General features: G+C 42.8%; 1 protein-coding gene across 3 annotated transcripts in view; it reads left to right on the top strand.

Annotated features, from left to right (window-relative positions):
* The window catches only part of SPPL2B (signal peptide peptidase like 2B), a 1,058,839-nt gene that overhangs the window by 516,666 nt on the left and 517,334 nt on the right, over window positions 1-24,839 (top strand). For all 3 annotated transcript variants that reach the window (XM_069649607.1, XM_069649606.1, XM_069649608.1), the window contains exons 8-9: window positions 16,534-16,650; window positions 19,225-19,306. In XM_069649607.1, coding sequence (XP_069505708.1) covers window positions 16,534-16,650; window positions 19,225-19,306 — 199 coding nt within the window. The remainder of the gene's footprint in view (window positions 1-16,533; window positions 16,651-19,224; window positions 19,307-24,839) is intronic.

Below are 24,839 nucleotides of genomic sequence, written 5' to 3'. Positions count from 1 at the left end.
ACAGAAGTACGTCTGGACCATCCTGTGGGCTGAACATTCACCGTCCAGATCACCATCCTGAGCAGGAGCTGGGGTCTGCAGTTTTTTGACTTGTGGTCCAGGAATATCGCTGCTGCTCGTAATTTGAAGATGGGTCTTTCTGGAGCCTTTCTTGTCACATGAACCCTGACTTGAATGTCTTCACCATGGTACTTCTACTTGGTGTTTCATCTTCTTCATGGGAGTCGCGGTAGCTGCTGTTCTTGGGTGTCTGGCCCCTCTAGCTACACGTCAGTTGGATTTTCCCAGATCTGGAAATCTGATCCATAGTGCAGCTGGAACCAATCATGACACAAACTTCACTGCACCTGTAAGCTCTGGACAATTAATAGGACAAATGATTGAAGTGTCCGCAGCGATTCTGAGGGAATGGTCACCTAGAAAATCAGAGTTAGAAGTGCAAGTGTGTTGCCACTACCTGTGCTCCCACTACTCATAGGGATTACATGGGCACAAAGATCCTCCCTAGCACTACTCTTTCCTGGTGATTGGTGGCATTCTAGCCTGGGATTCCTCCTTTACTCATCGGTAATACCTGGTGTATTGGAATTGGGAGTCTATCCCTAATTTTGGTTGCCTGCACAGTTTCTTCAAGAAGTGCTTTTAAAAGACATTTCTTGCTTACCTCTTGGCTACGTTTGTGCATGGAACTTTGAACTTCACAACCCTGTCCCCTAAAGCCAGGTACTTATCATTGCATATTTGAAGCATTGAATAGTTTAGTTACCTGCTAGGGAAGTACTGCTCAAGTGAGCGTCTGTGTTACCCCTGAGACACCTAAGCCACAGACATTCTTAGACCACACAATCACATGCTACACCCCACTCATGCACCATACATACATGCATGAGCAGCCCCACAGTGGTATGGACCTCAACGCTCACTTTAAAGTGAGAGTTAAGGTTGGATTTGTAGTCGTAACTTTGTTATTTCTGCTTTTAGGCATAACCTTTTTGTTATAGTAACCATAACTTAATTTTTTTGTTATTAATATATGTAGATAGTTTTTGCTGTGTAGTATACTTTATCTGTATGTGTGATTAAGGCCTAATAAAATTATTATATTTGTATACTTTTGTCTGATGCTTATTTACTTGAATGTCTGTTAAATCTACTTATACGCAAACCCTGAAATCCTGAAGTCTGCATTACTGCTCAGCCTATGTTACCTTGTGATAACTTGGCAAGACCTAGTGTCTCTAACCTTGTTTACCAACTAGGTTGAACTCTTAGAACTCTGCCACAGGGCTGGTTCAGAATATACCCCCTAACACGGCCGAGGAAAACCCTCCAAATAGTGCAATCTTTCTTGAATCACTAAATGGGCTCATCTCCTCTACTGCATTTTTATGATCTCAGGTCTGGAAATGTTATAAAGATCTAATACTTATGTAAAAAAAAATTAAGGCTTCGGGCCTCATTACATGGTAGGCAGTAAGGGTTTAGCGCTACTGGTATTTTACCGGTACTGGTAAACCCTTACCGCCTTACTACGAGGTCCCTTTGCGGGTTGGGGAATTTAACGCCTGCTTTTTGCAGGTGGTAAAAACCAACCCGCAAAGGGACCAGGGAGCTAATTATGGTACCGCAATTTGCGGTACCGTAATTAGCGCCTTCTCCATTCCTATAGAGCCCTATGGGGCAAAAATAGGAATGGGGAAGGGCAATGGTGGAAGGGGAAATTACCGCCTGGCAACCTTGGAATAGGGGGGTACTTCCCCTTTCCACCAAGGCGGTGCCGGTATTTTACCGGCATGAACCATGGCGCTAATAGCGCTATGGTTCACCGCCATCCGTGTAATGAGGCCCTTCCAGTCATTCTGGTATGACATTGCACCCAGCAGAGCTACTGACAGACACACCATCATGTTAACGTCCCCGGTTCCATCCAGTTTGCCGGTTTTGAAAGAGTTCTGCACTGTACATTGTGAGAGCTCTGCACAGCCGTTATTTACCTATGTGATGGAGTGTGCCTCATGGAAGTGCAAGGGCACATGTAGCTTGGGCAAAAAGCCTAAGCTGAGCACTAGAGGGAAGTTAAGAAAAGGACTTGGGTAAGACATTTCTGAAATTCTCTCGTCCTATGGAAGCAACACATTTTCAGTTTTTAGTTGCTGCTTAATTCCAACAGCTTGGGAATGGCTTTTGCCCCCTAGTCGATGGCAGTAGCAGCTGGTGAACTTTTTAATTGAAGGGGGATACTACATTTCCCACAAATCTGCAAGGGAGCCTAAACCATGCAAGTGGGATTCAGGTTTCTTTTCCCTTGAGAAAATATTTTGAACAATCAGTTAAAATGGTTTATTGTACAACACACTTTCTGTGGAAAGCCGTGTAAAATGCTTGTTAGGCAAAGTTTGTGTGCAGTACCCTTTGGGACCACTACACACAGCTAAGACTACAGGTGTAAGCAAAACCAACCTTTGGTATGAGTCTGTACTACACAGTTTTATGGTTTTATGGTAGCGGTGCTGAGCAGCCAGGCTTATCTCAAGAGTGAATGTGAGCTGTAAGGGTGTTACACAGAGGTCTATAATTATTATTGTAAAGTATTCAAATAGACTCTTATACTCAAGGTTTATTAATTTATTTCAGTCATTTATAAAACATTCACTAGAAGGAGGCCATCTATATCACTCAAAAATATACTTCAGTACTTCACAAGATCAGGTTCTGAGGCATTTAAACTACTTTGAAGGAGGAGCAAAATGGCATTGAGAGCATTTGAAGTAGGAGCAAAAAGGGAGAAGTTAATAAAACAAATATTACAGTTACTCAAAAACAGTGCAAATGGTCTGAGTTCACCAGAGCAGTTCATTCAATGCAATAGGTTAGGCCAAAGTCAATGGACTAAAGTCTTGTATAGGATAAAGCAGTTCTGGAAGTTAAACGGCAAAGTCTTTGCCAAAGTTCTCCGAAGTAGTTTGTAATAGAAAGATTCAGATGTTGGGTCCCAAGCTGATTAGGCCTGCAAGTTGCCAAAGTTTCACGCACTTTCGCAGGGAGAGGTAAGTTCTATCGTCGGGTTTTCACAGTACCTTACAATGAAGAAAAAGATGCAGCTGAAGAAGTCTGTTCCTGGCAGTTCCTGCAGATCTCGCTGTTCCTGAGCCTCAGTCGTGGGGACAAGAGGGAGGACGTCGGGGGACTCCTGCACTGCACTGGGACTGGTCAAAAAAGCTGGCAAATGCAAATCCTCGATTCCGGTAGCTGTAGTCAAGCACACAAACTTGTGTCCTCCTCCCTGCTATTCGGTTTCCTGCAGCAAAATACAACCAACGATCCAGGAGTTGCAGCAGCCGTCCTCTTCCAGCTCGTCTTCGGTTCTTTCGTTCCAGTGGTCGACTCTGCCTTCCAAGCCAAGAGACTCGCCTTTTAAACAGTTTTCTCCCATTCATTCCAGCCTAGCTGCCACTCAACCAGCAGGGAGGCTTTCCTTGCCAGACAGTCAGCCAGTCAGCCACGCCAGAGTGCATTTGGGTCTCCTAGGAGACTATGCACAGGGAGTTTCGGGCACCTCCCTCACTTCCTGCCCACCCTAAATACTCGGGCGCCAGAGGTGGTCTTCATTCCTGAAGCCCATCAAAGGCGTAGGAACAAAGGGACCATACCTGGTTTGGCGCGCAAGACAAACTCTAGAAGGACCTTTCCAAAAAGAAATGGAGAAAAAAAGACAGGGACCCGTTTTAACAAAGGAGGCTCAGACGCCATGTTGAAAAACATGGCTCCCGCGATTTAACACTACCGGTGTTCGCGGTCGTAAAAAATCATGGTAGTTCATTGTAAAACCACTGCCACCAGACATTTCGAGAGGAAAGTGTAGCATTTGACTGCTACATGAGTTTATAGACTTGGGGATACTAGGTAACCCTCCAGCACTCTATTGTACGATAGTGTGTGCTGCGTCTAGGGATTTGAAAAGACTAGTAAAGTTAATTTCACTTTACTTTCTCTGGGAAACAGTAGTTCATCCCAGAGAGGTATTTAAACCTTGGGACAGCCTTAAAGTCTTCCCCTGTGTCACTGCACTGAGGGTGCTGTGTGACACAAATGAAAAGATGATGCCTATGGAGTTGTCTAAAACTCCATAATCAAACAACACAAGAGTAAAACACACATCAAAATATATGAGAGAGTGGGGAAAAATATATTCACTCTCTCCAGGTAAAAAAAAATCAAGTTCCAAAATCCAGCAAAGTTGCTGGTGACCTCTAAGGTGAAGGGAATTAGCACATTTATGAGCATTCTCCCTAACAATGCCAGACACCTTGCAATCAGTTGTGTAGGTTAACTCATGGACAAATCCAATAGATGCAAGTCAACAGTGCACAGGAGCATTTCCCAGTGTGTTTGCTTTGCCCAGGATGACAGTATCTCCTCGTAAGAAAATCCTTCCGTTGACTTGGACGACAAAAATGCCATGCCAAAAATAAAATGCCCAATCTGGCTTCATCAATGTAGCCCAGTGTAGGCATGTAATAACACTTGCCATCCTTTCTTTTCCATTAATGGCCAGTAACAGCAAGCAAAATGCTATGCCAAAGTAAGAAATCTTTGCTAGACTGACTACACCAAAATATGCCAATATAGCCATATAATAGCACTTAATGTTTTCTTTATTATAGATGCCCAGAAAATATTAAATGTCACAGTAAAAATTGTAAGTAGACTGGTTGCAGCAAAACATGCAAGTCTAGCCAAGTAATGACACTTATCAAGCCGAACTTATAGAAAAATGGTTCTATCGGACTCTGGACTGCATGCAGCCAGCAAGAACATGTTTCCTTATCTTGGTATTCCACTGCACCAATGCCCCTCCAAGTCTGAACTCTGAAGGGGCCCCATGGTGACATGCCTTGCTCTACATTGCACCAACATGCCTACTGTTAGTTTTTGTACCACCCTTTGATGCTACAACTAACTCAAGGCGGAAGGTTAAAACACTGGACAAGAAAAGGAATACAAACCTCCCTTAAATGTGGGTAGCTTGGTCAGAGCGACATGGCTGAACACACACACAGGGTATACAGGAGAGGAGGAGGAGGAGGAGGAGGAGGAGGAGGAGGAGGAGGAGGAGGAGGAGGAAGAAGAAGAAGAGGAGGAAGACGATTTTTTACGCGTGAGGGCTGGATGCTGTGTTTCCTCCTCGGCGGCTTTCCGATACGACTGTTTGATCGGGTGCGGAAAAAGAAAACTTTTGAACGCCAAACCAGGAAGGTTTTTATTTGAAATAACGCTGTGGGAAGTGACGACAAAGAAATTAAGGAAACCACTTACTGTGTACTTGGAAAAAACTACAGGTAGCCACAGGGCCCCTAAAGAGACAGACTTCAATAAACAAGTCGGTTACAATCAAAGCTCAAGTCCCTAAACAGTGTTTTAGGCGACAGATTGGGATTGGCCACACGATCATTGGGGTTAGAATTGAGTTCTCTATTTAAAGCAATTTGTCCTGAAGATGGCCTCAATAAACATCATGCGAACACAAAGGAATCCAAATCTTGGAAAACTGCGTCCCCTGCACACTGTCAATGAGGCAATAAGCCTAAAGAGATGTAATAACAGGTCTGGATAATTTAGAAAAGGCTTTATATATTTATCCACATATACCGTGTAAACAAATGTAGAGTGACAGTGTTAATAAATTCAATATTTTCAAAAAATGACATTCAACAATTCTGTTGGTTTAGGTTAAGAGAAATCTTCTCCTTTTTTATTATTTTCAGGTTGGCCCAACGCGTTTCGAGATTCATTTTCTCTTCATCAGGGGCATAAGTATTTCAACAATTCTTTCACTTCAATCTACAAAAAATTAGTCCAACATTTAGTAATGTTATTTTAAAGAAAGTAAAGAGAAATCAATAGCAAACCAAATTACATCACTTTGTTTAGCAAGCAGTCAGAAAAATAATTTATAAAGAGGCGCATCCCTTTGCAAGTAACTCAATGGACCTGTCTTGACTGCGGTGTAATTTTTCACAGAGCAATAGTTTGATTCATCATGTGCATTTTAGTACATAGGTATTGTGTCATATGTGACAATAATGCGGATTAATCGAGATTTTAAACCCATCATGAACCTTTAATTTACATAGGTAAACTGTGTTTGAGAGTAAAAAATGCCTACGAATAGTAAAGTGTAAAATATAAATAAATATAAAACCTTAATATAAGGTAGGGGGGAGAGAGAGAGGAAGAGCTCACCCTTCTTCTAGTAGAAAAATAGATTCAAGTGCAGGGAGAGAGCAGCTGGTTGCTGTAGATAGTCTGGTAAAGAAGCTCCGTTCTCCTATGGGAGAATAAGAGCATAAGTGCTTAGAATTTGTGTAGGCTAGAGAGATAGCCTAAAAGTGTAAGGAAGAAAAGACTTACAATTAGATACAGGAAGCAGGAACGGTCCACGGTGGGTACGCGGTCAGGAAGCAATGCTCACCTACCGCATCCGCCGTTGACCGCTTATTTATACTGAGTGTAAGAGCTGGGACGTCACTCGCGCATGCGCGAGCGGCGTCGCAACAATTATGACGTCACTCACGCACGAGCGGTGAAATGTCAGAAATTGTCAAGATGCACGTGCGCGGGCGACGTTGGAGACGCGTCCCCCGCTACCGCGCGTAATCAATGTAAACAAGACTGGAAGTGAAATGATGACGTCGCTTTTGTAACAGGCTATTCGAATTTGTGAAAACGAGTATAATCAAGACTCACTATTACGCTGTGTATAGGAGAGGTACGGAAGATTATGATGTTGTATAAAGACCTAATACTACATCAAAATGATATTTACGGCTAAAGGCCATTCTAGTGAGCTACATAAGTGAGCAAGATCAGGATTCTGGTTTGGTGGGCAATGTTGTGTCTCAATGTTAACCATCAGGAAATATCAAACTTTTACATATCCACATATCAAAAAAAGAAAGTAGAGAATAGACACGTATACAAGTAGTCTAACCCAAAACGGAAGGGTGTACAATCTAATATCAATACCTTTCTCACAGTTGTCATGATTTATAAACACATTACGGGATATTGGAAAAGCATTGTGTGATTTAGAACAATACCCATGTTAACAGAAAGGGTCTTAGATAGTTGTTGTAGTTTAAAGACACATTTCGGGATACTAGACAAGCATTGTGTAAATTTGAACAATACCCCTGTTTACAGAAAGGGTCCTAAATAGTAGTCCTCATTAAGGCCCAGTGGGGTCATTGCGTCAAGTTTATTGATCCAGAACAGTTCTCTCTGGGCCAGTAGTTTAGGTAGGTTTCCTCCCCTGCTGAGGGGGTGTAGAACTTCCAAAATCACTAATCGCATTTGGCAGACGTGTCTTGAGTCCCGGAAGTGTCTGAAGACTGGTGATTTAATGTTCTGTGTCCTGATGCACGATTTGTGTTCCGTCCATCTTACCTTTGCCCTTCTGTTTGTCTTGCCGACATAGTATTTCCCACAAGGGCAGCGAATTGCGTAGATGACATTTTTGGTGTCGCATGTCGCAAAATGCTTCAACATGATTTTTTTACCCGTATGTGGGCGACTAATGTGGTCTCCTTTAATTAGGTTGTTGCAATGCTGGCAATGCAGGCATGCGAAAGTGCCACATTTTGGTTTACTTAGGGTTTTCTGAGTTGTAGATTTACTCCTTTCGGCTCTTATTAATTGGTCCCTAAAGTTCTTTCCACGTTTATAAGCCATCATGGGCGGGTCCGGAAACAAATTTGATAGTTTCATCTGATTTGATCAGGTTCCAGTTTTTATGAATGATTCTCTTAATTTGGAAACTTTGGCTTGAATATTTTAGAGAATGTATCAGATTTTTATCTTCTCTCCTACGATTGGCCTGTAAAAGTACGTTTCTGTCCTGTGTCTCAGTGCGTATGATGGCTTTATCGATGGTCTCTGGCAGAAATCCTCTGTCTAAGAACCTTTTCTTCATGGTATTGTATTCTTCTTGTAATGTGTCAGTTTCAGAGGTAATTCTTTTAAGACTTAATAACTGACTGTATGGTAGATTGTCTTTTAGATGTTTAGGGTGATGACTTGCATGATGCAGACAGCTGTTCACATCTGTGGGTTTACGGAAGATCTTAGTTTTCATGTGCGTGCCAGTATATTCCACTGTGACGTCTAGGAAATTCACTGTAGGTTTACCGATATCCATTGTGAAGCCAATTCTTTGGTTACAGTTGTTTAGGAAATTCCAAAATTCGAGCAGTTCTGCTTCTGTACCTTTCCAAATCCCAAATATGTCGTCGATATATCTTAGCCAGGTTTGTATCTTGTCATGCCATCTGGGGTTGTCCAGTACATGTGTTTTCTCAAAGTGGTACATAAAAATGTTAGCATAGGATGGGGCTACTGAAGACCCCATCGAAGTACCTGAGATTTGGAAATAGTATTGTCCGTTATACCTGAAGTAATTATTGTAAAGTATGATATGTAACAGTTCCAGTGCGAAGACTTTGTTGAAGTTCACATCTCTGTGAGTCAATAGGAACCACTCCATAGCTTCTATACCTTCGGAATGTGGAATGGAAGTGTATAAACTATTCGCATCCATTGTGAACAGAAGTACAGCGTTATCCTCCAGTTGTAATGCTTGTAAGCTTCTCAGGAAGTGAGTGGTGTCTTTGAGATATGTGCTGATCGATTGGACTGCTGGTTGAAGGGCAGTGTCTAAGTAGATGGCAAGGGGCTGGAAAATGCTGTCTGTCCCAGCGACGATGGGACGAAATGGAGGATCATTTAAATTTTTATGGATTTTGGGGAGTCCATAGAACACCGGTGTGACAGGATGTTTTTGGATAAGGTATTCTGCTGTTTTTTCAGAGATCCAATTCATAGTGTCGGCTTTCTCCACAGTTGTCTGTATAATTGAGATGATACCCATAGCAGGGTCGTTGTCAAGTAGTTTATAAGTGCGCATGTCTTCCAATAGTTTTCGACATCCTTTGTCATAGAGTGAGGTATCCATCAAGACAAGTGCTCCACCTTTATCTGCCTGTTTTAGTGTCAACGTAGTGTCTTCTGCTAGTTGTTTTATCAGTTTCAGTTGATGTTTCCTGATATTGCATTTCTTTGGTGGGGCGTATTTCAAACGTTTCAAATCCTTCATGGTCCTTTGTTTAAACAAGTTAATCAGGGGGTGGTTCACTTGAGGATGAAATGTGCTTTTGTTCTTTAACTCCAAATATCTTGGCGTATCTTTTGGTCGTATATTTTCCTCTACGTTGTTAAAGAAAACCTTCAACTCCATTTTACGTATAAGTTTGAACAAGTTGACTTCCTCTTCAAAAAATGAGGTAGAATTTGTTGGAATAAAGGATATTCCTAGGTTGTGCGTTTGGATTTGAGCAGAAGTTAGTGGTTTAGATGATATATTAATGACCAAATGTTCATTTATTTCTTTTTTTGACGCAGTTTCCTTCTTTCCTCGTCTTGTTTTCCGTTTCCTAAAAAAGGAACAGGTCGATTAACTGGTGTTGGTCTGTTTCTGGTGTCCTCTGGTTCTTCTATTGTTGGAATATTAGCGGATGTTGATGCTGCTGAAGGGTGAGATCTGTCCTCAATTTCTCCACTTAGCACTTCACTGTTATCCGTATTACTGTCTGGTGTATTGTGGGGTCTCTGTGGTCTCCTTGGCTGTGGTCTAGTATTAGCGTAGAACTCCTGCCAGGAATAGACAATATCTCTGGCGTAATCCAGGATGTCACGGCAAAATTTTCTGATCTTCCTTTGCTCAATATCCTGTTTATAAGAATCCAATTTATTGTTCGTGTCTTCCAAAATTTGTTTTAATTCAGTCTCCGTTTTGAGTTTTGACAGTTGTACCGAGACTTCCTCTATTTCCTGTTGTAGTGTTAAGACAGATTTTGATAATTCTTCTATAGTGAGCAGAATCAAGTCCAATGAACACTTGTTAAGAATGTGTTCCCATCTAGTTACAAATTCTTTGTTTTCTTTACAAAGTGTTGGTTTAAGGTAAATCCTCAAACCTCGCGGGATTTGTTTAGCTCTATAGTACTGAGCAAGTGTGGTTGCATTTTGACTAAATTATCTTTTTGAACATTATAACGTATTTCTCTTTGAATGTCATTAATAACTTGGTGTGCAAGTGCATCTCAGCATTTTGCTCAATAAACATCATGCCAACAACACTAGAGAGAGTGCAGTATGGGCAATGAAGGCCAAAACATATGTCGACTTTTGAAGAAACACCAACATCTAGGTTATCTATCTATGTTGGAACAGCACATTAGAGGTTTCCGAAAAATCTGACGTGACATCTATTCAATTCATGATCGCTAACTGAATTCAGGAGAACTGATATTTACTGTTCCCTAATTGCATCTCCATCAATACGTAGCATAAATGAAAGAGACAAACTAATGCCACTTACCCTATTTTCTGTATTCATGGTAATTTGTTTTATCATGTTTGTTTTTAAATGTTTTATGATATATTAATAGAACTGTTTTTTGAGAAGTTAACTTTCTCAGAGATTGTCTACTGAAAAAGTAGAGAAACGTGCCACTGTTCTGTTGAACAATAGGGGACTAAGAGAGGGGTAGTTAATCTTGTGGTGCGTGTGTTTTGTCTAAATGCTCTCCCTACTTTGTCAAGATTAACCCCCCGTAAACAAAAAATCAGGGAGCACCTAATATTTTTGGACCTTCGTATAACACTTCAATACACAACAGTTCAAATAGATGTCCTACACTTACTTAATATTTATGTTCAATGTCATCTAATAACACTCTGTAAGGAACACTCAAAGGATGTATTTTACGCTCTCATGTAAAAAGTAATTATTTTAATAACAAGAAATATGTAGTAAAGAGAGAGCGCTATCATTAATGTCACTTTACACAACACACTAAAAGTGCAAAAAGTAATTCACTTCTGATGAGTGCGTTTTCGCTGCAGTGGTCCTTGGAGTTCCTGTGCATGTATAACGGCATGACAGCATTGCCCTTTCCGAGGAGCTGTGGCTTGTGGTCATGGGAGGTGTAGTCCTGGACCTTCTTTGCCAGCCCAGGTGCAACTGCAACTTCCAATTGATGTTGGATCGGTTGCCATGCACACTATGGCTGACATGGTTCCTGATGAGAGTAATGGGGAGGGGAGAGTGTAGTGGAGAGCACAGTGTAGTGGGGAGAAGAAACCCTCATTACTAGCCAGCCAGATCTTGAACAGTAGGGGTTATGGCTTTCTAGCAAACACATTGGGATTTAGGGAAATCGGTTGTAGGTTAGAGGGAGACCTGGGAAAGATGAGAGAGACAGACAGGGACGGCCCTTCATGGAACCCATTTAAAACCTTTAATAAAAACCCTTGAACCAACGTTGGTGTATTCCTAAGGCTATCTGTAACGCAAGGTTGAACTACTGCAATGCTGTTCATTTTGTGTCTTACTACCAGGTTTTGGCTTATGCAATACTCCACCTAAGGAATAATTTTCGCACTGAAATGACCATGTTTCACCAATGCAGAGCGCTGCATTGGCTACTGGTGGCAAAATGTATTCATTTGAAGACCTTGTGCCTGGTATGTAGGGTATATTCATTCCACCTAGATCTCTTAGGTCTGTCATTTCCTGGTTTGCACTACCAATGTCTCTTACCCGTCTCATAGACTCTGGAATGATCTACCTAGCCATGTCTGTCTGATAGACTATTTTCTTCTTTTCCTGAAGGCCATTGGAACAGGTCTGCTCTGCACCCTCCTCCATCATTGACATGTTTGCTTTCTTTTTAATTGATGCAGTCCGTTTTGGAAGTTGCTCCTAGTGTGAAGATGCCTTAATGGATTATGGTGCACTTTGCTAGTAATGCATACATAGCAAAGTTATGAACAGCGTTTCCTGTTAGTATAATGTTTAGCACTCGGGAGCAGAAAAATGTAACATGACACCAAAAAACCAAAGAAAGCGCATAAACAGGCTCTTGAGTTATCGCGTATTGTCTTCCATTTGGAATTCTGGGCCTGCAAGGGAAGGGCAGATACGGATAAGCCAGCCAAATTCATGTTTAAAGGTGACAGGCACTCGCATATCGATTATGTACTTGTTGAAACTAAAAACGGATATTTTGTTAAGTCTGCATATTATTGACCATGGGGAAAGGACCACTGGCCACTTTGATTAGAATTAAAAAACGGAGAACGACTTAAGGAGGCCTACCATAACAAGGGTACTACGTCAAGTATCCCTGCCGAAGGAACGCCAGTAAAGTGCTTAAATGGGCAGTCCTAGAGGGTAGCAATGTCATACCAACTATATATCATAAAGAATTGCCATTATTGGAGAAGTCCTTATGTAATAACATCATAAATAACCTAGAAATTGTCTCAATTTATGAAGAAATTATAAAGGCAATAAATCTATTAGTTACGAGACCCAAAATCCTCAGTTGTTAGCCATGCAAATTGGTATGACAAGGACTACTGTATGGCCAAACCAGCACTTCTAAATGGAATGAAGAGTGTAGAAAGATTCAACAGATACCTAAAGCACTCTTATAAGCTTCTGGTGTCCAAGAAAAAACGAATTTGCCACCAACAAATGGCAGGAGCTCACTGAAGCTGCAGCTAACGATAGCGCAGGATTTTGGAAAAAGGTGACTGATTCACATACCAACAAGAGTAATATTATCCAAGGGAAATATACCAGTTGATATCTGGCTCAACCATTTCAAAAGGGTCTCTCTATTCTGAAAAAGGGTGCCCCTCGAATGCTAAGATTGATAAAGTAAATTTTCAGTCTCCGCAGTTATATTTAAAAAAGATCAGCACATCTTAAAATGTACTTTGGGCAAGGTGAAAAATGCGATAAAACATCAGAAAATTGGTAAGGCACCTGGCCCAGATAAATTACCAATAGATGTTTTCACTTTTGGAAACCGATGTCTGGGCCCCAGTGTTCCTTTGCCTCTTTAAAGCGGTAACAAAAATGGCCATAGTTCCATTATCATGGATGATAGCTTAAATAGTTCCCTTGTACAAAAAGGGAGGTTGAGAGTACTCATCCATTTTTATAGGCCCATTTTGCTGCTAGAAACAGCTGGTAAGATATTTGCAAGGGCTGTACTGACACCTCTTCTACTGTGTAAATAATAATCCAGTAATGGGCAATTTCCATTCAGGCTTTATTTACTGACACACAAATATATCAATTGAGGAAAATAAACTTCTATGCAGCCTTTTATTAATTTTAAGTCTGCATTCGATGGGGTACCCATACTAAAACTCTGGGAAGTGCTGAGAGAAGTAAATATGCCTGTTCAACTGTTTAATGCTTTTTGAAATCTTTACAACAAAAACATAGCACCAGTGTGATGAAACATTAACTGGGAAACAATTGCATCCTTTCATATCCAAAGGGGTGTGAGACCAGGGTGTGTTCTCGTGTCCACTTATTTTGTATTTTCATAAATAGGCTGATTGACTTGCTAATTGCACTACAGCAGTTTCCATTTCATTGAGCCTAGGAGGATTAAAAAACAAGCTCAATATAGGCTGTAAGAACACAATGGCCTTACAATCAACTTAGGCAAAACAGAATCATTGGTTTTCCATCCGCCACTCAAGAAGCCACCTAGATTGCATCTAGAGCTAGATGGTCATACCGTGGAACAGGTTAGCTATTATGAGTACTTGGCCATTCATTTAAGGGTAATGCTAGCTGGTTGGAACGGATGGAAAAATCGACACTCACATTGGAGAGGGCTATTAATGCAGTCATTAAATTCACCCACGTACATAGGACTGGTGCACTCAAGTCATCCCTTAATGTATATAACATGCAAGCAAAAGCGTCTGCAACATATGGAGCTGACATATGGGGCTTATCTATTGTGGAAAATAACTTTGTAAACTAAATTGTGGAGCTTGCTCCAAAGCACTCCAAACAAAATGCTACATATTGAAGACAACCTTGAGTACATCGCAGAAATCATTGCATTAAGACCGATGATATACTGGGCTTGGCTGTGGGCATCACTGCACTTGGGGAAATATAGTGATGTGAAGATCGATCTGTTAGCTCAGGAGGCAGGGCGATCTCTACCATGCTGTAAGCACATCAGGACTAATATGTATGCACTGGGCATGGTAGAGATATGAGCCAACACTACAGGTGGAAGCAACACAAAGCTTGAGATAAAAAAAGCACACTTTGTACAAATGAAGAAACAAGATTTTGGCCAGGAGAGATACAGAGACTTGATTGGCCCACACTATGCACGTTCATTGTATGTAAGATTACAGCTAGGTACTCTACTGTTGGCATACCTGCAGCAGCATGCATGGAAAATAAGTGCCACTGACAAGGAGCAGAATTCCTACAAAAGAAAATAACAATCTACAAACCAACGAGAACCCTCCGATCAAGCAACGAAATCAGCCTGGAACTCAAACCATACCTTAAGAAAAAACTTGGAGGCACCTCCTTCTACCACTTAGCCGCAAAAACCTGGAACGATATCCCAAAAGAAATGAGAAACACTGAAGATCACCTAAAATTCAGGAAATCACTAAAAACCTGGCTCTTCAACACCACAGACTAAATCTGGAAACCAAAACCAGAGAAAGGATGACTAAACCGGAAAGGACACAGACATCCCCGACCCGAGAGGGTAACTCCCACGGCACCTGGACGGGTAACACCGGATAGACTGGAACAAAGGTGGCACGCACAGAATCTGAGTCAACTACCCCAGACAATCTCACCATCACTTCACCCGCCCCTTAGCTACCGCCAGGCAACACAGTGATGTGGAACTGTCGAGATATTGACAATCACCACATGATCTGAGATGTTGACATTGAGAGGTGCACTGACCACAGGAGTATGAAGGGAGGATAAGGGGAACTATGAGAGAGCATGTTGGAGGTGGGGGCCAGAGAAGTAAGGAACCTTATATGCCAGTCGGACCCAGATCAGGACAGAGACGCATCAGGGGAGACTACACAAGCCAATCGCCTCAATTCAGGACAGGGACTCAAACTAACCACCCTACTAACAATTTCCCTTTTCTGCATACACCTCTCAAACTCCAAACCAAAACCTACAGCACAACAAACCGCACAAACTTCACTACATCGCAACAACAAAACAAAAACACACATAGTATTGCACAACAGTACACAATGACTACCGGCCGCAAACACCCCAGGCCCAGCCAACGGACCCACCAGATTGAGGCCGCCAACAGCACATCACTGCTCCCTTGCACTTTTCCTGCTTCCTCCCACTAACTCGACCTCCCCTCTTTCAGAGCCGCCAGAGCGCCAGGGGACCACTCCGGTGGTGATAGTGCGCGGTACAAATGTCCTTTAACATTAACATGTGCCCGGTGTGTACGAAGAATAGGGAGCTATTGAGGCGATATGGCTTGGGCCCTTAACTTGGGCGCGGGGCTGTTACCAACAGGGTCGACCAGCCGCTGGGCTGCATATCGCCATTAGCACCCATGTAGTTATCCACATGGGTGCTGATGGTGTCTTTTGAAAAAGAAACGTACCTGTGTTGCGCGGCCCTAAGCAGTGCTGTTCTGCCCAAGTCCTTTTTCAGTATTTCATCCACATTGAAAAAGGAATTTGGGACGGCAGCCCTGCGCGGCACCGAAGTGTGCAGCAAAGGTACGTTTCTTTTGTTTAAAAAAACACTCTTAGCACTCGCGTAGGAAACTACTAAGTGCTAAGAGGTGAGGGGTAAGGGAAGTGGGCTCTGGCTACCCAAGTTGCTCGGAACACAGGCTTGTACCATACAATACAGCTGCGTTCCGAGCTTCGTGATTGGCCAGCGCCCCCTCCCAGGGTGCTAATGAGCATTTCTTGTTTTTTGTCAAACGTACAAGTATTTGAGGGATCTTTTTAAAGCTTATTTTTGTTAAAATCTGGCATTCAACATTTATCGGATGCAAAAGCCTTATGTAAATATAATGAAACTGATTTTTCTTTTTTACATACGCAGTGTCCAAATTTGTATGTAGAGTCTGGCTAATCGGGAAAAGAATTGCTGCAACGTAGTACTGCTAAATTCCATGTATTTACTTGCTAAGATATAGATTACAGTTCCACACCGGCTCTTTATCCTGATGCTGAAATGCAATCAGATATGCAAAATGTACATAAACATCCTTTGGTAACTGTGTAAACAAATTAACATGCTAAATGTGATTACCCTGATTCTGTAATGTTTTGCATTAATTGCCTATTGTGTTCTATTGCTCTGAACGTGTCAATTGTTTTAAAATAATTTTGTGTACGCTTCAATATTGTCCTCCATGTTTTATACACGTCGTCCCTTTCTATCTACCAGTTACTTCATAAGATTGGAATCATTGGTTATTTTTATCTATTGAATGAGTTATGATGCTGCTGCTATGACATTACAGTTGAATAAAGCAAATTATGGTTGTTTTACCATTTGTAACTACTTGTAATTCCTTCTATGTCCTAATGTTATTGTTTTCTTTTTCTGCTGCCCTGTTCCAGAATCCCAGACAACAACCTTCCGTATTTCCACAAGCGCCCACAGGTCCGAATGCTGCTGCTGGCTGTGTTCTGCATCTCTGTCAGTGTAGTGTGGGGGGTGTTCCGAAATGAGGATCAGTAAGTGAAGAGAACCCTCCTCTCCTCTCATCTACTCAGTTATGAGGCTTTTGAACAAATGTGATAACAATTATAAGTGATTATTGAGTTTGAGGCTCCTGGACAATCTATGAGGAAAAGAGTTAGAACTTTGCATTAAATAATCTTGCTCTTCAGAAAGATTTTTCCAGATTGACACAACCAAGCCTTAACCTGCACCATAGGAATGCCCAGTAGCCAAGTGCTGATGTATATTGTACAGCCTGGATGTTGTGAGGGGTCAGAAATCGAAATCGGACACAGGTTTGCCATGTTTTTGGTTAGACTTTTATTCAAAGAAAGTTGGGAAAAGGCTTTTCTGAACTTGCTCTAAGGGGAATTTACCTACCTAAACCAAAAACTAAGGATTGGTCTGTGTCATGATGTCAAAATTAAACTGTCCTGTGTCAAGACTTTCTGTTCTGACCCTCACACTAAACTATATAAAACGGTGAAAAGGGAAATGCCTTTAATCTTGCAATGTTCGGAAAAAGTGTTCACGAAGAATAAACGACTCGAACAAAAATTCCTCAGAGAAGGTGGTTAGGTAGACCCCTTCCCCTGAATTCTTCCCTGTTTCCTGAGGCTTTTTCCACACAATAGTTCTTTGGGCCTCTGGAGGATAAAAAAGGGTTGGTGTTACAGAGGGTAGCTCCCTTCCCTTAAGTTCCTTTGTTATTCCTTGAGTTGTATTAACAATCACTCCAATAGCACCTTGGGCCTTCTTGTGGCCTTCTAACACGCTTGACCACAACACTGTTAAGTTTCACAATTTTAGAGGATGTGGTTTTCTTCTTTCTTGTTTAACATAATCCTTTCCAATTGCCTGGTTTACTCACCTGCCAGGACTTCTCTTTTCACACACTTGGAACCTTTGCTTGCTCCCACAAATCCTTGTATATAAGGTTGGATAACCTGTGCCTATGATAGGTTTTCTATTCACTGTTCTTTAAATGTTTGCCCTTCGCAACATCCACACATTAGCAGAGGGGTTCATTGCAATCTAAATCCCCCTTTTCCATATGTCCATACTGTGTTTCTGTATATTGATCTTCATGTATTTCCACTCGTGTGCTCACCGTTGCGCCCTGGTGACATCTCTGCTTCTGGGTCGACGCACTGGTTTTCGCTGGTGGTGATTCGCTCTCACTGTGTTCAAATGAAGTATCCCAGCCTCCTCTCTCCTCACGGCTGCTTCTCCTTGTTCACCGGTTCTCTGCAGCTTCTGCAGGGACACGCCTGCGTTCCTCTCGGGTTTGGTAAGTGCTGTGCTGCTTTTCTCAGTCTGTGAACGCCCAGGAGTCTCTCACCGGTCCTTGCCGTTCCCGCAGCAATCTTTCATTCTGCAGATTCTTTCTCTGTCTGCGAGCTGGTCGCCTTCTCCACGCCGATTCCAGCTCTTTGGCCCCCGCTCCGCACAGCGAGGTTCTATCGCTCAACAGTCGACACAACAGCTACAATGTCTCTGTGTTTGCGCTGCTTAAATTTCCCAGGCACAGGTGTGTGCCAGGAAACACTAGACCGCTTGTCGAGCTTGAGATCTCCTTTGCTCCATTCTCCTTTTCGTCCAGTACTTCGAGGGTGTCCGGTCAAAGGATCGAATGCAAAAGGGTAGAGTCAATAGGACCTAAAACAAAAGGGTCACATTTTTTTTTATTTAAATGTATATTTTTTGGGGGGTTTCCGTGTAGGAAAAAAAGGTGATTTTTACACCCAAAAAACAAATTACAAAAAATTCAACCCTTTTTGTTTTCGGTCCTTTTGATTCGACCCTATTGTATTTAGATCCTTTTGATTCGATGCTTTGACCTATAACCTACATCGAGCAGTCTGGGAACTGTAATCCATTAGTGACAATTGATTAATGGACTTTGAATAAGCATAGCATGGTTTTGATGGATAAGTGGAGTTGTCAAAGGTGATTCCATCAGGTTGGCAAAGTTTGTTTATAAATTTTATGTGAGGGGTTGCCCTGTTTCATAGGGAAAGGAGCAGATGCATGACTATACGTGACTAGGGTTTCAGACCTGGGTAGGTTATTTTTCAGGGACAATGGGGGATACCATGTCTCATCCGATGGAGCCATGGCATTCTCCCAGAGGGGGCCAGATACCAATAGTTGTGAGTTGCATTCTAAGGGAAGTGATCTCCCCAGAATCACTCACCCTTGAATGGTACAGAGAAGGTAATATTTGTAGAAAAAGATGTGTTAAAAACTATTAACCCACTCTGCAACTACTCGGCTGTCAAAAGCGAATTGGGCTTAATTTCATTCATTTGTTTAAAATTTTTATAGCAAACAAATCCACTCTCTCAAACCACCTTAACCTATTTTGCTGACCTATGTGAAAATTCGAGTCTGAACTGTTGAAGGAAGGTCTTGTTAGGGTAACGGGCACAATAGAAGGCTGGGAGTTTCCTTTTAACGTCCTAGTCCTTTTCCCTATAACCGGCTACTGATTTAGTTTCTCCTTAATCAGCCAGCAATTACTCCTTGTAAAGGGTGTGGCATTTGTTATTAATGAGTCTTTTTTTTTTTCTTTTTTTTTTTTCTAGGTGGGCCTGGATTCTCCAAGACATTTTAGGAATCTCCTTCTGCCTGTACATGCTGAAAACAATCCGCCTGCCTACTTTTAAGGTAATGAAATTGTGTAGTGTTGTGAAAGTTTTAAAAAAAAAGGAATATGTGACAGCGGGTGGCTCATGTGATTCTGTAGGATTTGCCTGGATAGAGATATAAAGGAAGGCGAGACATGTTGGAAATTAGAAAATACTTTTTGCTATGACAACCTCTTTTGGCAATACATTTACGGAATGCTCAAACCGATTACATGTCTTTATATCGAAAATCACATATTGAAAGTATGTTTTACTGAAAAATATATACCAAAAACCTATTTATCGAACTGCTGTTAACAAAAGGAAAACAGTTTAGATAACGAAATATGTTTAGCAAAATACCCCAATATCGAAAGTCCATTGAGACCACAGTCCTGCATGAAATTGTAAAAACAAATAATACATTAGAGGGATGGGACACTGGGATAAAGCAATCGTTTAATATATGCAATCCAAACTTGTGGTGCTTTTTAAGCCATCTAAAAAAGGAACAATCGCAACAACCAACAAAGGAACGTGTTTTGTGTGCTATTGCTTTTAACATAAACTGTTAGGAAAATGAATGTAGACTTACCGCTGCATACGTGAAAACACGAGAGAGCCAGCCAATCTGGACTGGTTGCATTCATAGAAACAAAGGACAGGGGAGTTTTGGGACCCTCCCTCACATCCTGTCCTTCCAGACACACTGGAGCCAGAGGTGGGCTTCAGGGCTTAAGCCCACCAAAGGCAAGAGAAACAAAGGGCTTGAACCTGTTTCGACGCACAGAGTAAAACCCAAGAAAGACCTCACAAACAGAAAATGGTGAAAAAGTAGTCGGGGGGAGCCATTTTGACAAAATGGTCACCCATGGGTGCTGTACTGCAGCTGTGAGGATTCAGCCTGCAGTAGAAAAGCACAATGGTAGGAACAATTGAACCACTGCCACCATCCATTTAAAGTAGTGAGCTAACATAAAATTTTTACATGAGAAGGTAGTGTAAGTGGCTACTAGGTAAGCCCCAGCATTCCACATAAGATGGTGTGTGCTGGGCCTACAAAGAAAAAAGGTAAGTAAAGTCAATTTCACGTTACTATTCTTGGGAACAGTAGTTCACACAAGAAAAGGTATTTAAACCTTATGAGAAATCTAAAGGATTTCTCTGCGACACTTCACTGTATTAGATAAAGTTTGTATGCAGTACCCTTAGGATGCACTACAACAACTCTGACTACGGGTAATGGGACACCCAACCTTTGGTATAAGCTGGTACTACAGTTTGGTAACGTGTTGAGCAGCCAGGTTTATCTCAAGAGGGGCCAATGTGAGTTGTAGGGGAGTTATACAGAGATTCATAGTGACAAGTATTCAAGCATTCAAATAAACACTTACACACAAGGTTTTTTGAATAAACAATTATTAATTTATCAGTTAGTTTGAATAAGCTTTCTTCAGAAGGGACCAATATAAAAGCAACACACAAATACACTTCAAAACTGTACACTCTTAGTTTCTAAATCAGTAAAGACCTGTTACGCTCACCTGGTTCCCACAGGGGTGTCGAGCGGAACTGGACTGCTGCGGTTTCCACCAACGTGATGCGTAGTGCAGAGATGACGGACTGGACTGGCCCACCTAGCTTCGTCTGCTTGACCCGTAGGAGTAGTCTCCTGGAAATGGAGAAAGGAAATTAGCCACCCGTGGACTTAAGCGATAGCACCTCACTGTGTCCCCACTATCGCCTCTTATATTCCCTTTCACGAATCTCACCTTATGGATTTGAAGGATGAGCTCTCCATCCTGCGACGAACGTAGGGGCGCGTTGATGCCCAGTTACTTCACTGGCTCGAAGGTTTTGGAAGAGTTTGAGATCAATCTTGACTCCAAAGACTCCTGGCGAAGAGCCGTAAGTATACAGTTCTTAAGAGTTCAAAATGTCTGATAATCACTCTTGACCAATCCTTACTTTTGTTTTGCAGCTTGACCCAAAAGAAGATTGTCTCTGGCAGTGGGAAGCATCCAGGTATGGATTACCCAACACTGTCTGGTAAATTATGCCAAGGTTTAACTTGCTGCTTTCTCCTTCCTTCAGGTGCAGCGCACGAAGATTTGGTGTGCTGAAGAATAATACCTCCGGCGGTAAAATCAGGTAAGTCTATGGTGGCAAAAGAGATAGTTTTGTCCGTTCTCTCTGCTCATCTTGTTCCCCTTAGGTGCCGGGATTCGATGAGGAAATGATGGAGACAGCGCCGGATGGTAAAGATGCTATGAGGAACGGTGAGTATGGCGTGGCGCTGCTGCTGGCGATGCGACGCTTAAAAATAGTCTTTCTTCAGGTTCGAAGATGCGATGGATCCGGAATCAGGTAAGAAAATCAGGTAATGTTCTTGTTCTAACCTTTCTTCTTCTTTCCCCTTCTTTCTAGGTGCTCCGGGTTCGAGGTGGGCGTGGCAGAAGGCTGGATGCTGGATGCTGGCTGCAGGCACGGTGAGCGTTACGCTGCAGGATGTGTTGCTGTTCGGGCGTGGTTTAAATAGCCTCCAAAGTAGTCCCAGGTAAGAAGTTCCCAGAACCACACCCAAGTGAAAAAATAGTCCCTGTAGTAAAATAGCCCCATCCAGGCTTCACGTAGGCTTGGATTCATTTGCAGCATGGTCTGCATGAGGCAAGTAATACTTATGAGCCTGGCGCCTATGGCGCCAGGACTGGTTTCTATTATGAGCCTGGTGCCTAAGGCGCCAGGACTGAACCCAGACAGCCCCTAGCAGGGGCTGCTGAGGTTTTAAAGAAAGTCTAGATGCCTGCTCCCGGAACTGATGGGCTTGATCCGGATGCCCGGGGGTAGGCATCATGACAAGACCCTTTTGGGATGGACCACAGACACAACCTACACCCTCGGGTGACTTCAATAGCTAGGGTGCTGGGGACATTAACATCTTACTGTTTGCATTTATAATACTTAATACTGAAATTGGTTAAAGGAAAAAGTTATTTGAACAAACATGAGACCAAAAATATTCTTAAGCAGGCAAGTACTTTTGGATCCCCCAAGAAGAGTCATTCAGTACAACAGGCTAAGCCAAAGTCAATGGGCTAAAGTCTTATATGGGATGAATCACTTCTGGTAGGTAAGTAGAAAAGTCTTTGCACAATGTTTTAGAAGTATTTGAAGAAAAGAAGAATAAAATGTAGGGACACAAGCTGATTAGACTTGTGAGTAGTAGAAGTTGCAAGCAACTCTACTGCAAGAGGTAAGTTCTCTTAGACTTTGTACATTACCTTTGCATTGAAGAAAAAGTGCAGCAGATGACCTCTGTTCCTGGGCAGCTCTGATCTCACTGTTCCTGGGCCTCAGTCGTGGGGACAAGAGGGTCGACTTCTGGGGACTCCTGCACTGCAATGGGGACGTTCACCGACTGCAACCGGCAATCTTCAAACAAGTGGCGCTTAGGTGTTTCAGCTCCTCGCGTCTACCATAAATAGCAACACCGCAGTTTCTGGCTGTCGAGAAGGACTTTCCCTGCTTCTGGGGTCCAGCACTCTGTTGAGGTGGCTCATGCTCAGTCAGTCCTACTTCCTCGGAGTCAAGAGGATCCTCCTGGAGTTCTTGGCCAGCTTAAAAGCAACGCACACAATCTGGTGTTCCTCTCCCTGGCGTTTTGGTGTCCAGCAGCAACTCTGTGGAAATTCAACCAGCTGCGAGAGATGCGCAGATGGCTTACTTTGGAGTTGATTGGCCCCACCAACTCAAGTGGAGACGTGGTCCTTGCAGGGCTTCTAGGGAGATACAAATTTGGAGTTTCAGCATAGCAGCAGAGCTTCACCGGGCAAACCAACGGTCCAGGATTTGCAGCAGGCGTCCTCTTCAAGTTCTTCGTCGGTTCTTCGTCCAGTGGTCGACTCTGCCTTCCAAGCCATAGACCTTTTATGCAGGTTTCTTCCATTCATTCCAGCCTAGCTGTCAGTCACCCAGCAGGGTGGCTCTCCTTGCCGGACAGTCAGCCGGCCAATCACCACAGAGTGCATTTGGGTCTCCTAGGAGACTAAGCACAGGAGTTTCGGGCACCTCCCTCACTTCCTGGCCCCACCAGACACCCTGGAGCCAGAGGCGGGCTGCACTCTTGAATCCTGCCAAAGGCAAAGCGAACAAAGGGACCACGCCTGGTTTGGCGCGCAGAGTAAATCTCAAGAAGGACCTTTACACAAAGAAATAGCGAAAAAAGAAAACCGGGCCATTTTGACAAAAATGGCACCCTAGAGTGCACCCTACTGCAGTTGTGAATGCAGCGCATGCTAAATGCACACCAGGGTAGTTAAAAGTAAACCACTTCCACCAGCCGTTCAGTGAGGAAAGGGTAACATAAAAATGTTACATGAGAAGCTGGACAAAGGGGATACTAGGTAACCCCTCCAGCACCCTATTGTAAGATCGTGTTTGCTGGGTCTAGAAAGTTACAAATTTAAGTAAAGTCAATTTCACTTTACTGCTCTAGGAAACAGTAGTTTATCTAAGAGAAAGTATTGAAACCTTTGGGAAATCTGAAAGACTTCCCTGTGTCACTGCACTGAAGGTGCTGTGTGACACAATGTAAAAGATGATGCCTATGGAGTTTGTCGGACTCCACAACAAAAAAAAACAGTGTTCAAAAATCACATTAAAATACATGAGAGAGTGGGAAAAAGGGTCGCACTCTCTCCAGGTTAAAAAAAAATTAAGTCCTCCAAAATCCAGCAAAGTTGCTGGGCGTCTCTAAGGTAGAGGGAATTAGCACATTTCTGAGAATTCTCGCTAACACCCATGAAGTTAGTCACCTATCCACCAAGTATGAGCCACCCCCTTTGGGACTATGGAGGTGAGCCCCTAGTCGACAGGGAAAGCGTGATCTCTCTGAAAGTGAACCCCCCCCCCCTCCCCTTTAGGGGGACAGGAAAACCCCAGAGAGGGCTGTAAGTAACCATCCCTTCTTCTCACCCAATCCCCCAAGAGGCTATGTGTGAACTGATAATTATAATACTCCTAAAACCCTTTCTGTATTGGATGGTTTGGTTTCTGACCCCTACTATCCTCGGTACCCCTTTGAGACAGAGAAGCGGGTCGCCCTGCTGCCTGGAAGATCGTCAGTTAAAGATCCAACAAGAAGCGGCATAGAGCCGAGCCCGCATAGCTTAAGGGAACTGGAAGGCCCACTGGAGGTGTGGCCGAGCAGAGGGAGAGACTACGCCAGACCTCCCAGGCAGCTGTCCTCACTGTGGGAAGGCAGCAACGCATACCAAACGAGTAGCCAGAAGGGTACAAGAACCTGCGGCACACAGAGACCACCCAGAAGGGAAGCTACGCCCACACGGGTGCTCTCTCAGGGCTGTTTATACTCTCGCGCGCGCTCTCTCTCTCTCGCACGCACAGACGCACCCAGATGCATGCACACGTTTAGATGCACACACGCAGATACAGACACACTGTCGGGTCCTATAATATAATAAGTTCTAAATAGATTATTTAGTTGTAACCTTTCCTTTTCAACTTTGGGATTCAATTTCTGAATTAAGTTGTTTAAACTGAATACTGTTTAC

This window comes from Ambystoma mexicanum, chromosome 1p (genome assembly GCF_040938575.1).
Source record: "Ambystoma mexicanum isolate Mex_15411 chromosome 1p, UKY_AmexF1_1, whole genome shotgun sequence".
NCBI classification, from domain to species: domain Eukaryota; kingdom Metazoa; phylum Chordata; class Amphibia; order Caudata; family Ambystomatidae; genus Ambystoma; species Ambystoma mexicanum.
Note: the sequence above shows the minus strand (reverse complement) of the source record. Positions and strands in the feature narration are given on the sequence as shown.